The sequence below is a fragment of the Ranitomeya imitator genome, chromosome 5 (assembly GCF_032444005.1).
Source record: "Ranitomeya imitator isolate aRanImi1 chromosome 5, aRanImi1.pri, whole genome shotgun sequence".
Classification (NCBI taxonomy): Eukaryota; Metazoa; Chordata; class Amphibia; order Anura; family Dendrobatidae; genus Ranitomeya; species Ranitomeya imitator.
The window spans coordinates 496,232,131-496,246,801 of NC_091286.1; the positions used below are offsets into that span (position 1 = coordinate 496,232,131).

A 14,671-nucleotide genomic window follows, 5' to 3' on the forward strand; every position below is an offset into this window, starting at 1 on the left:
GTGCGCCCTCTGCCTGAACAGTCACAGCCAGAGGACCCGGAAGACACAGCGGTGCGTGGTTGTGGAATGGGGACAGGAGAATATCGCAAGTGCCAGGGGTCTGAGCCAGCAGTGACACCGGCATCTGGCCCCTATCAATGAGAGGTGAGTATGTCATTTTTTTTTTAAATCACAGCAGCAGCGTTTTATGGGGCATATTATTCTATGGAGCATCTTATGGGGCCATCAAGCTTTATGGAGCAGCTTATGGGGCATATTATTCTATGGAGCATCTTATGAGGCCATCAACCTTTATGGAGCAGCATATGGGGCTTATTAATAATAATAATCTTTATTTTTATATAGCGCTAACATATTCCGCAGCGCTTTACTGTTTGCACACATTATCATCGCTGTCCCCAATGGGGCTCACAATCTAAATTCCCTATCAGTAAGTCTTTGGAGACACGGGGAGAACATACAAACTCCTTGCAGATGTTTTCCTTGGTGGGACATGAACCCAGGACTCCAGCGCTGCAAGGCTGCAATGTTAACCACTGAGCCACCGTGCTGCCCCTATGTCTATGGAGCATCTTATGGGGCCATCAACCTTTATGGAGCAGCATATAGGGCATATTATTCTATGGAGCGTCTTATGGGGCTATCAACCTTTATGGAGCAGCGTATGGGGCATAATATTCTATGGAGCACTTATGGGGCCATCATTAACCTTTTATGCAGCATTATATGGGGCATATTTTAATATGGAACATCTTATGGGGCCATTATTAACCTTTCTGCAGCATTATATGGGGCATATTTTTTGTATGGAGCATCGTATGGGGCCCATAGTGAACTTTATGGAGCATTATATGGGGTGTATTTTGTATGGAGCATCTTATGGCGCCCATCATGAACTGTATGGAGCATTATATGGGGCTCCTGATTCAATATGGATATTCAAAAACATTGATGTCTCAATTAATTTTACTTTTATTGGTATCTATTTTTATTTTTGAAATTTACTATTAGCTACCGCATTTCCCACCCTAGGCTTATAAGTTTTCCCAGATTTTTGTGGCAAAATTTGGGGTCTCGGCTTATACTCGGGTAGACTTATACTCGAGTATATACGGTAATTCCAGCAGTAATTGTTGCAGTCTTAGGTTAAGGTGATGGTGTGAAATTTCAAAATACAAACTGCATGTGATATTAATTAGGTATCTTAGACCTGATGAAGCTGGTATTCTTACTTTGAAAATCCATTTCAGAATTGCTGAACATTTCTTTTATTAAGATGTCCACTTTATGAATCATACTAAAAAGTGAGAGAGCCTTTGAGCACAAGTGCATTCAGTTTGCACCCACCCATCCAGCCTGACTGACAGCTGCAGCTTGTACTGAGCATTGTGAGATCTCAGCAGCAGATACACTGAGAAGCTGCCAATCAGATTGGGTGTGCAGTGAATAAGTTCAACCTTTCAAAAAAAATTATACATATATGCTGAGTAGGATTTTCATAGAAGAGCTTTGGCCACATTAGGCTGAAGACATTTATTTAATAATTTATACAGATCGGCTGTAAAAGAAATACATACAGCATTGAAATACGAAGTTCCTTTGTTATGTATAGTAATATCATACATATCACAGCCTGCCATGTAGAAGCTTTTCCACTTGTGTGACACTTTAATGTTTCTGAAGAACTTCCTTAGTAGTAACTCAATTATCACAAGACTGCTTTTTATGTATTCTAATTACAGCCAAACTGGTTCCTGTTCTTTAAAAAAACAGACAGAGTATTCTTTTGCTTGTAGGGACATACAAATAATATGGAAATATCTCCTCACAGCCCTTTACATTTATTATTTGAAAGCAAAACTATGCATTTTATGAATAATTCACAAACAGCCAAAGATAAATGTTTCAACTTCCACATGTAAATGAAAAAAGGCACCCTAGAGTCTTCAGCCCTTTTTTAATAGTCTGTTTCACATTGAACATTTCCTCTGGGGTTATTTCTTTTAGAAATGAGCAATCACTACGAGCATATGTAAATGATGTCAGTTAAATAAAAGCTAAATGAAGAAATGATTTTTATTATGTATCCATTTAAAATTTACATTATTTATTTGCATGTGTCACATCATTAAGTCAAAATTAAATAAACAATAAGACAAACTATTACATACAAAATATAATGTTATTCTTCACTTACCAGTAAGCAAACTGTACAGAAAAATGAAGCTGCTGAGAAATTATATTTCAGAAGTGCAATGCAGAAATTCAGCTTAGCAATTTTAGAGGATAAACTGAGGTTCCACTGTATGGTTATTCCTAACCCCAGCCCCCCCCCGCACACAAGTTAGACAAACCTACTGAGTTCGGTGGAATCAGCCGACAATCTAATATGTACTGAGGATTTCTCCACTCTCCCCCACAATATGCAATGTGGATGGAGAGATGGACATGGCATTTGGATTCACTTTGCCTGGTCCTTTTGTTCTCCTGGTAGATAAGCTGATACCTGATGAGACTGACAATGGTTTTTGCAAAAAATAAATAATGTGTATTGGGTAGTGTTCAGCCAACAGTTATCTTATTTGTATGGGGTCTTTTAGAAATGTATCCACTTCTACAACCCTGAATAATGGGATTTCCTAACACACCTATTGAAATGGCTGGCAGGCATAGATTGAATGAAGTGGTGGCCATGCATATGTGTGGCTCTCACCATACATTTCTATGAAAGTTATGGAAATAGCCAGGCATTGCTTGCTCAAATATTTTTTTTTTCTTTCTGCAGCATGAATATCCTTAAAGACATACATTACCTAATTGCTGATTCTAATCATAGGGCTTCACATTAAGGTCTCATTCAGATGTCTGATTTTCTCGTACGAGTGGTATCCGTGGTTTTCATACGTGTTTCAGTGGAAAATTGAAGAGATATGATTTTGATCCAGGGATTGGATAAAAATTGGTAATACAAGAATGTGTCTGTATATTGGACGGCACATGGTTGACATGTACAGCCTGATTTTCACACACAGTCACATAGGGGAAAGTGGACAAACTTTTTTTTCTCCATATGCAAGAAAAATTGATGACACTTGGACCACAATTTGATCAAAGTCTGATAAAAATAATCTGTCTGCTTTTCTTGTACATTAGGAAAACAGATGTCTGAATGTGGCCTTAACGTCCAATGAAAGGCAGAGTCCGTCATTAAACTCCTCCCCCTGTTTGGTGCCGGGCTCCGGCAATGAGCCCGCACCCTTTCTGGCACATGACAGTTGATCTGATCAGTTGACATGTGTCTGGAACAGCTACGGGTGGAATCGCGATCTAACCACGACTGTTAACATGTTAAATGTCGCTGTCAAACTCTGACAGCAGCATTTAACTTGCATGCGCAGGAAGCGTGTTATTACCTCATCCATCGGTGCCCGTGTCTCATGACTGCAGGCTGCCGATGGGTTGGCATGACAACCCGGGGTCAGCAGGAGACCCCGGTGGTTGTCATAGCTGGATAGCTATGAGTGTCACCCAGCGGCGCTCATAGCAAGTAAGCATATCTGTTACATAGAACAGGGCTGCAGCCCTGCTCTATGTAGCACAAGCGATCGGATGATCGCAGCTTCTAGTCTCCTATAAAAAGTAAAAAATATATTTTTAGAAATGGTAAAAAATAAAAAAATGAAAGTTCAAATCATGTCCCTTTTGCCTCATTCAAAATAAAACAATAAAAAAACAAATATACAGATATTTGTTACCGCCGCATTCAGAATCACCCAATATATCTATATTTTCGATGGAGGCCCGATGCGAGGGCGGTAATGCCACGATGGGGGCAGGGTTTGCAGCATTGAGAATCTCTCTCCCCATGTGCTCACCCAACTATCCACTCTCTCTTTCCCCATGTGCTGACTTCTCCCATCTATGCTCTCTTCTTTGACCTGTCTACCCCATGTGCTATCCCCCTTGTCTGCTGTCTGTCCTTCTTGTGCTGTGTTCTCCCCTCATGTGCTATCCCGTTTGAGCTGTCTCCCCCCTGTGCTCTGTCTCTCTCACCCCTGTGCGCTTTCTCTCTCCCCCATCTGCTGTCTTCTCTCATGTCATCTCTTCTTTGACCTGTGTACCCCATGCGCTCTCCCCCTTGTCTGCTCTCTCGCTCTCCACCACTGTGCTGGCCCATTGTTGTCTTCAACGTTGTGCCTTTGCTGCTTTCCTTTCATTGTCATTGGTGTACTTTTTAAGAGGAGCCACGTTGGCATTGATAGGGGGGGTTTCCCATGAACGAAAGTTCATTTTAAAAATTGTGTCTGACCGTGTACAAAACATACCACAGCTCCTGGGCAGGGGAGGAAGCAAAAGACAATACTGACATTACAGCAGGAGATCGCAGAGGATACATTTTGTGAGGTTAAATATTGTTTAAAAACAGTCAGTGAAATATTTTACCTGACAAAAGAAATCCTCTGTGATCCCCTGCTGTAATGTCAGTATTGTCTTATGCTTTCTCCCCTTGCCCAGGAGATGTGGTATGCTCCATACACGGTCAAACACAGGCAATTTTTAAAACGAACTTTCATTCGTTGGAAAACCCCTTTAATGTTACCGGCTTCCTCTGCCTGTAGACACGTCACGCATCTGCCGCCGGGATCAGCCAAATAATTCACTGCGCGGAATTCATGCAGGTGCAGTAAATCAGACCGCCACCATCTTTGTGCAGATAGCGGCGGTCATATTAAAACTGCGCATGTGCTCCTCCTGTACAAAGATGGTGGTGGTCAGTGAAACATTTGGCTGATCCCGGCAGCAACGTGTTTGCGATGGTGTTCCGCTGGTGGTATCGTGCAATAGGCTGCGTACAGCATATACAGTGTGTGTGTGTTGCTTATGGCGTATACAGTGTGTGTATGTGTGGTGCGTATTGGGTATGCAGTGTGTGTGTGTGTGTGGTGCGATGGTTTTCGGCTGGTGGTACCGCGCAAGAGGCAGTCTCCATATTGAGACATCCATCACTTGGGTGTCCCAATATGGAGGTTGGTGAACTTCCACTGCTTGGAATTCTGGGATCGGGACACATCTGGACAGAACAGGATGTGAGGACATTATAAGGTAAGTATATATTAAGTTATAAAAATAATTACTGCAATTGGTAAATGGGCATAGCGAGAAAAACATTGAAATGCCAGAACTACATTTTTTTGGTCACTGCAACATTGCAATAAAATGCAATAATGGGCGATCAAAACATTGTATCTGCACCAAAATGGTATCAGTAAAAACATCAGCTCAGCATGCAAAATAAAATCCCTCACCTGGTCCCAGACCCCCAAAAATGTAGACGCTACACGTATTGGAAAATTGTAACTTTTTTTTTGCTTTTTTTAACAAACTATGGAATTTTTTTTCACCACTTAAATAAAAAACAACCTATACATGTTTGGTGTCTGTGTAATGACCTGGAGAATCATAAGAGCAGGTCAGTTTTAGCATTTAGTGAACATGGTAAAAAAAAATCTAAAAAACCTATTGTGGAATTGCACTTTTTTGCACTTTCACCGCATTTGGAATTTTTTCCCCCATTTTCTAGTACATAATAAGGTAAAATCAATGGAGTCATTCAAAAGTACAGCTCGTCCCGCAAAAAACAAGCCCTCACATAGCCATTTTGACGGAAAAATAGAAAAGTTATGGCTGAGGAAAAAGGGGAGCAAAAAATGGAAACGCAAAAACGGAAATACCCCTTGTCCTTAAGGGGTTAAAGTAAGAAAGGGCCCAAGCCACAAAAAGATGAATACATTAGCACTCAGAGCTCATAGTTCATTGATTTATACAGCTTCCATTAAACTGATTAAACTGATATACCATGTAAGCGTCGCTACTAATGTGGAGTTGTAGGTAGAATTTTACAGTGAGGGGGACTTTGCACAATAAGTCGCAGAAAATTGGCCAGTCTCTTCAGAAATTGCAACGTTCAGAGTACTTAGAGATGTGAGTTATTTTAATATCTTGATCATTAGCTAGAAGAAACTAAGGTGACTGTTAAAGAAGCACTCCCATCAAAGTTTTCATCCTCTTAATATATTAAATATATTATAATATTATAATAATATTAAAATGTATTAAAATCATATTATATGACACTGTGTACTTACAATTGCTCATTTTGCCTTTATTACCAGCTAATTCTTCTCTTTTCTCTGCTCTGTGTAGAAACAGGAGTGTTTAGTCCTTGCAAAAACCATTCACCTCTTTAACTCCTGATCCAGCTACTCCCTCCTCCCCCTGCCAGGGACTTTTGCAGTGACTGATGAGTCATAAAGGGAAAATTGACCTCCTGTTTCTATGTAGAGCTTAGAAGGATTCAGCTAGTTAGTTTTTAATCACGTAATGTCTGAGGCCTAATGAATAAAATACAAATTAACTGGATAGAAAGGCAAAACGAGCAATTGTAACAGTTTTAAGTACACAGTGCCATATAATATGATGACTGCAATATATTAAGAGTAGAGCTGAGTGAATTTGCTTGGGTCCCTGCTTATTCAGCAAGCTATAGCGCTTACCGAATAAGCTGCAGAGGGAACCCGGATACCTGGATCACGCTTACTGATCAGCTGTTTGACGCCGCAACGGCTGTGTGACAGTAACAACACATGCATGGAGAGCCCAATAAATAGTCATGACTCATGCAGCTGCGGAGCCAAACAGTTGATCATCGGGAGCACTCCAGATATCCGGGTTCCCTTTGCAACTTATTTGGTAAGTGCTTTAGCTTGCCAAATAAGCAAGGAACGGAGCAAATTAACTCAACTCTAATTAAGAGTAGAGTTAGGAGAAACCGAACAGTAAAGTTCAACGTCCGTAATGAATACCTACTGTTCAGGCACGGACACAGAACACGCACTTCACCAGGAAGTCCGTGGTGCTGTTCGGGTTCTTCCCCATGAACACCGGGTGTTTGTCATGCTGTCATGTGCATGACAGCATGGCAAACACTGCTTATGATCGGCGGTAAAATCATTACCGCCGGTTAGACAGCCACTGTTAAATTACAGAGTAAGTCTGCAGCTGTGATTGGAGATAAAAAGTTTACTTCATGTCACTGGCGTCGGCTTATGGGACTACTGCTCCCATCAGCCTATGCCTGCTGCCGCTAATAACAACAAGAGCTGGAGTGACTGATGGGAGTATTCATCAACCGATTCCTGCACTCTAAATAAAAAATTTAGAAACAATAGGCTTGTGTTCTCCTGTATTTTTGATAACCAGCCAGGCAAAACTGACATCTTGTGTCTGCAACCCTCAGCTATCAGCCTTAGTAGTAAGACTGGTTATCAAGAATAGAGGGGTCATCACGCTGTTTTTCTCTAGCTGGTAAGGGGCCATTGATATTGCCCCACCCTGCCTAAAAATAGAAGCCCGCAGCCATCAAGAAAAGGCACATCTGTGAGTTTTGCCTGGCTGGTTATCAAAAATACAGGGGAACCATGCTGTTTTTTTTTTTAATTATTTATTTAGAGCTCAGGAGCCGGCTAATGACTACTCCCATCAGCCGCTCCTGACTCTTGCAGTTATTAACGGCAACAGGTGTAGGCTGATGGGAGCAGTAGTCCCATCAGCCCACGCCAGTGACCGGAGTTAAACTTTATACCTCCGATCACAGCTTCGGGCTCATGCTGTCATTTGACAGCGTGGAAACCGCGGCTCTCTGACCGGTAGTAGTGATTTTACAGCCGATTAGAAGCAGTCTTTGCCGGGCTGTCATGCACATGACAGCATGGCAAACATTGAATGTTCGGGCCCCCATTGAAGTGAATGTAGCACAGGTTCTGGTTCGGGTCCGGGTACTGTTCTGGTACCCAAACTTTTTGTAACTATTTGGCCAAACATGCCAGACCCGAACATCCAGGTGTCCACCCAACTCTAATTAAGAGAATAAAAATGTTGATGGGAGTGCTTCTTTAAGAAGCTCAACAACCTTTCAGTAAATATGAGATACATCATCTCACGGTGCATATTATATAAAGAGGGGGATAAAAGATTCGGAGAAGCAAATTTAACGCCTTTTAAATGGACATAAATTATAAATGTACATTACTGCTTAAACATACTGTATATTAAACTGTACATATGAATATAGAAACAACTGAGCCATAGACTCATATAGTTACCTTTCCTATAATTTGTAACTACATGATAGGCATACCAATATTCATCCTATATCTACATCAGCAAGTGTTCTGCAAGGCAGCCCAACTGTTGAAGAGGACAGGCTCATGCTGCTCAGGATGAAGGAAAAGTCAAAATGATTAGCATTAATCATTCATTTCACAGTCCTGCAGCCCTTTCCAGAGATCACATGGAGTATTGTATCCTGACTCCTGTGAATACACTTGAGACTGTCTCTGTCATTCTTTATACAGAATAATGTGTCTGGAAGATAAGTTCATAGACTGAACCAACAGACATAAACATTTTTCTAAAATCATCTTGGGGGATCAATCCCAGAGGTATTAGCTGCTGATAAATTGCCTACATTTGCCCCACATCGTACAAGTATAGTGATTTTCCAGTGTTGTTTTGGAGAAGCTTTAGTTATTTTATCCTCTTTAGAAGTCAGTATTGTATTCGCCATGGAATAATTGGCGCTATAACAATAATTAATAATAATTGTATTGTGAATTTACTATAACACATTCTTTGTTGTTTGTGGATGATGTATGTAGATCCCGGTAGTAAAATGCCAAAGTAAGTTTACAAAGGAAAATGTCTATTTCTGTACTTCTGTCAAGAGAGACTCATGCCCTCGTTTTCTTAGACCCATATGGAAAAAGATGCATTACCTGCAGATCAGGGTTGCCAACCAACCAGAAATTCATATACAGTCCGTAAAAATAGGACACTTTTTTCCCTGTCCGTGAAAAAATGTTAAGGCAGCTGTGATTTTTTTTAGACTGAAGAAACTTATACAGATTTTTTGCTTGTAATTATCATTATTTTACAGAGCTCAATGAATGCAACTGATGTCTTCATATTACAATTATAGCCTGCAGACATTTAACACTTATAATCATAATGATTTATTATGGTTTTCCAATGTGCCCATATAAAATGTTATCTGTCCATGATTTTTGAATTTTGCTGTCCCTATAAAATAAGAAGTCAGGTTGGCAACCCTGCCGAGGATAAAGTATAGTGACACTATCATCTGCTTGTGAACAATACATGACACCATTATAATGAGATCATTTGTTTATCCAGGAATTCCTGGTAACCTGGTATCAGAACTATTATGAGCTATGCGGATACGAGGTCAAGTCTACTAAAACATGCCCAAATTTAAGACAGTGGAAAGTTGTACAGAGTACCTATAATTACCTCTTCTAAATAGTCAGCAGCCAGGCATAAAATGATCACTTTTGTCATCCACTTGTTATTATAGCCATCTGTGTTTTACTCTGATACTGTTTTTTATTTTAGAGAGAACATATTTTGAAATGGTGATGGGACTATGCATATTGGTTACAAGTCCAAGACAGTTCCCTGGTGTTCCCTGCTCCTTATGAACCCTTTGACTGAAAGGTCTCTCCATTTGTGTGTAGATAGAGAGCTACCTGTCACCGAAGGGTTTGGGGTATGGAGAAGCTGAAGGACCTCCCATGTTCTAGTCAACTGAAATGTATATTCAGTCACCAGCTGGCTTTTCAATGTCTTCTCTGAAACCATATATTGGTTTAGAGTAAACAACTAAGGCAGCCAGTGTCTAATGAATGTTGCTCATGGATCAGGTATCATGAATCAGATGACATGATCCCTTTAATGACAGCTGATTTTTGTTTCATTTTCTCCTCTTTTATCAGCCTTATTTTTTTTTTATATTTTTCAACTGATGTGGCTATGTGAGGTTTTGTTTCATATGGGATACATTGTATTATTGATTTGCATTATTTTGGGGAGTATATAAATTACTGTGTAATTTACAGTGGGGCAAAAAAGTATATAGTCAGTCAGCAATAGTGCAAGTTCCACCACTTAAAAAGATGAGAGGCGTCTGTAATTTACATCATAGGTAGACCTCAACTATGGGAGACAAACTGAGAAAAAAAAATCCAGAAAATCACATTGTCTGTTTTTTTATCATTTTTTTTTTGCATATTATGGTGGAAAATAAGTATTTGGTCAGAAACAAACAATCAAGATTTCTGGCTCTCACAGACCTGTAACTTCTTCTTTAAGAGTCTCCTCTTTCCTCCACTCATTACCTGTAGTAATGGCACCTGTTTAAACTTGTTATCAGTATAAAAAGACACCTGTGCACACCCTCAAACAGTCTGACTCCAAACTCCACTATGGTGAAGACCAAAGAGCTGTCAAAGGACACCAGAAACAAAATTGTAGCCCTGCACCAGGCTGGGAAGACTGAATCTGCAATAGCCAACCAGCTTGGAGTGAAGAAATCAACAGTGGGAGCAATAATTAGAAAATGGAAGACATACAAGACCACTGATAATCTCCCTTGATCTGGGGCTCCACGCAAAATCCCACCCCGTGGGGTCAGAATGATCACAAGAACGGTGAGCAAAAATCCCAGAACCACGCGAGGGGACCTAGTGAATGAACTGCAGAGAGCTGGGACCAATGTAACAAGGCCTACCATAAGTAACACACTACGCCACCATGGACTCAGATCCTGCAGTGCCAGACGTGTCTCACTGCTTAAGCCAGTACATGTCCGGGCCCGTCTGAAGTTTGCTAGAGAGCATTTGGATGATCCAGAGGAGTTTTGGGAGAATGTCCTATGGTCTGATGAAACCAAACTGGAACTGTTTGGTAGAAACACAACTTGTCGTGTTTGGAGGAAAAAGAATACTGAGTTGCATCCATCAAACACCATACCTACTGTAAAGCATGGTGGTGGAAACATCATGTTTTGGGGCTGTTTCTCTGCAAAGGGGCCAGGACGACTGATCCGGGTACATGAAAGAATCAATGGGGCCATGTATCGTGAGATTTTGAGTGCAAACCTCCTTCCATCAGCAAGGGCATTGAAGATGAAACGTGGCTGGGTCTTTCAACATGACAATGATCCAAAGCACACCGCCAGGGCAACGAAGGAGTGGCTTCGTAAGAAGCATTTCAAGGTCCTGGAGTGGCCTAGCCAGTCTCCAGATCTCAACCCTATAGAAAACCTTTGGAGGGAGTTGAAAGTCCGTGTTGCCAAGCGAAAAGCCAAAAATATCACTGCTCTAGAGGAGATCTGCATGGAGGAATGGGCCAACATACCAACAACAGTGTGTGGCAACCTTGTGAAGACTTACAGAAAACATTTGACCTCTGTCATTGCCAACAAAGGATATATTACAAAGTATTGAGATGAAATTTTGTTTCTGACCAAATACTTATTTTCCACCATAATATGCAAATAAAATGTTAAAAAAACAGACAATGTGATTTTCTGGAATTTTTTTTCTCAGTTTGTCTCCCATAGTTGAGGTCTACCTATGATGTAAATTACAGATGCCTCTCATCTTTTAAAAGTGGTGGAACTTGCACTATTGCTGACTGACTAAATACTTTTTTGCCCCACTGTATGTACATTTTTGCTATTTTTAGTTTACTTTTTTGTTTACATGTTTTTATTCATGTTTCACTTGATATTTGTTCAATACATTTTCTAGGTTATTACTGTTGTGCATATACTGTGGAATTGCTACTCACTTGGGTGCATAGTGAGGCAACACAGGAAGTGTTTTTGTTTAAGTGTCCATGCTGGTGCTTCATAAACCATCCAAAAGCAAAGACAAAATAATCAGCCTTTGAGTGCAGGCAAAACAAAGTAAGCAATTATTGACAAAGTCTCTTAGTCCAAATTCCTAGGATATGTAGCATGTAAAGGCAAGATCAGACCCCAAATCAGTAAAGTGGATGCAATTCAAAACTGTCTAAGACCGCTCTCAAAGAAGCAAGTTAGAGCCTTTCTAGGAATCGTGGGATACTACATGAGATTCATCCCAAACTTTGCCATAATGGCAGTACCCCTGACTGACCTCTTTGGGGGACAAAATCAGCTATGGCCAAATGGACTGCGGTGGTGGCAGCCTTACAAGAACTGAAAGTGGCTCTGTGTAAGCAACCGGTCCTGGTTACTCTGGACTACAAGAGGGAATTTGTACTCCAGACAGACACCTCAGATGTTTGCTTAGGAGCAATCCTTTCTCAGGATCTACACAGGGAAGAGCACCCCTGCTCTACCTGAGTAGGAAGCTATTCGCATGTGAAAATAAATATTTCATAGTAGAAAAGGAATGCTAGTCCATAAAGTGGGCGGTGGACACATTATGGTACTATCTGTTAGAGCAAAAATTAAAAATTCTAATTAGTATCAGACCATGCCCCGCTCAGATGAATGAGGTAGAAAAATGGGAAAAATGCTAGGGTCACCCAGTGGTTTCTAGCCCTGAAGGATTTTGATATTTGGTCAGTATTTTCCATCAGTATTTGTAAGCAAAAATCAGGAAATCTGAAGTGGAACAATCAGAGGAAAAGTATGATAGAAACACATGCACAATTTTTCACCCACTCTTGGTTTTGGCTTACAAATAGTGTTGAGCATTCCGATACCGCAAGTATCGGGTATCGGCCGATATTTGCTGTATCGGAATTCCGATACCGAGTTCCGATATTTTTGTGATATCGGGAATCGGTATCGGGATTAAGATTCATGTGTAAAATAAAGAATAAAAATAAAAAATATTGATATACTTACCCTCGGACGCGCCCTGGTTGTCACCGCTGCAACCGCCATGCTTGCGTTCCTAAGAATGAGCGCGTTAAGGACTTTCGATGACGTCGCGGCTTGTGATTGGTCGTGTGACCGCTCAGCGACCAATCACAAGCCGCGACGTCATCGAAGGTCCTTAACGCGCTCATTCTTAGAAAGGGAAGCATGGCGGTTGCAGCGGTGACTACCAGGGCGCGTCCGAGGGTAATTATATCTATATTTTTTTATTTTTATTCTTTATTTTACACATGAATATGGATCCCAGGGCCTGAAGGAGAGTTTCCTCTCCTTTAGACCCTGGGAACCATAGAGGATACCTTCCGATATTTGTGTCCCATTGACTTGTATTGGTATCGGATATCGGTATCGGCGATATCCGATATTTTTCGGATATCGGCCGATACCATCCGATACCGATACTTTCAAATATCGGACGGTATCGCTCAACACTACTTACAAATGCTGATGTAAAATACCGATCAAATACTGAACAGTGACTGTGGCCCTAATCAGTGGCTATTTCATAGAGAACTAAGATGGCTGTTGGTCAATTGATCAACCGAAGCATAGAGTCACCGATTCTTATCTAGTGTATATGGCGAGCCTAAGCCATTGAGTTTGATTGCACTTGGAAAGAAATTTAAGCATGTGTATAACAAAACACGTAATTGCAGTACTTTTTTGAAGAAATGCTTAGTTTTCTAGAACAATTTTAACGGTGCACTCACTTTTATCCTTGACTGTATAAGATTTTTATAGGTTATCTTTATAGCCATCTGTAATGGGCGTCCAGCACCTAAAAATGAATAGAAATGAAATGCTGATTCAAGAAAATAAGAGACTTTAGGGAAGGCATCCTCATATTGGGAGGTGACTTCAATCTAGCCCTTGAACCAAGTATAGATACTACAAAAAAAAGTGTGATCTCCTTAAGAGACCTAGCTAGATTAAAACAGTCACTACACTCTTTAAATCTGATAGATGTTTGGCGTTACATGCACCCATCAACACGAGATTACACCTTTTACTCTCACCTGCACAGTTCATACCACCGTATTGACTACCTATTCGCACCTAGATCCTTATTACCCAAAATTAAGCACGTGGAGATAGTTCCCTCCCTATTTTCTGACCATTCTTATGTTATGACTGAACTAATACTGTCCAAGCAATTTTCCCCGAGCAGAACCTGGCAACTAAATGATTCCCTACTTGATAACACCGAAAATAAACTACGTATCCAAAAAGCCATAGCAACATATTTTGAATTAAATAATAACATCACCGCTAATAATCTGGGAAGCACATAAATCTGTGATAAGAGGAGAATTTATATCAATAGCATCTTATTTGAATAAAATGAAGGGCAGGGAGATAGACTCTCTTCATGAAGAGATAATACGCTTAGAATCCCAACATAAGAAAACCTTACTTCCACAAACCCTGATAGAACTCACAACCAAGAGGAAAAGATTAAAAGATATTCTGAGAGAGCAATCAGCTAAGTTCTTTGCTTCTTGGAAAAACCGCATATTTGTACATGGAGATAAGGCCTCAAAACTAACCATGTCTCAAATAAAAAAAAGACAGGCCCGCACATTCATTCATCTTATTAAAATAAAAGCGGGTTTAAAGACCCAGAATTACTCTGAGATAGAGAAAGAATTCTTCTCCTACTATAAGTCTTTATATCAATTACGCCCGAAAGGAGAAAAAGAAAAAAACCAAAGGAGACAAGGTATCCAATCCTTTTTAAAACATTTAATGCTTCCAGCCCTATCTAATTCCCAACAAATGCAATTAATTAAGCCATTTACTCTTGTGGAACTCCGGTCGGCCCTGTTAAAGTGCCCTAAAGGGAAAGCACCAGGCCCGGATGGTTTCTCGGCTCATTACTAT

At 40.5% G+C, this 14,671-nt stretch overlaps 1 protein-coding gene across 2 annotated transcripts in view; it reads right to left on the reverse strand.

Annotated features, from left to right (window-relative positions):
* The window catches only part of SCHIP1 (schwannomin interacting protein 1), a 770,942-nt gene that overhangs the window by 678,566 nt on the left and 77,705 nt on the right, over positions 1-14,671 (reverse strand). The window contains exon 2 of one of the 2 annotated variants that reach the window (XM_069727420.1): positions 13,501-13,568. The exons of the other annotated variant lie outside the window; for it this stretch is intronic. Coding sequence (XP_069583521.1) covers positions 13,501-13,548 — 48 coding nt within the window. The 5' untranslated portion in view covers positions 13,549-13,568. The remainder of the gene's footprint in view (positions 1-13,500; positions 13,569-14,671) is intronic. 2 annotated transcript variants of the gene reach the window in all.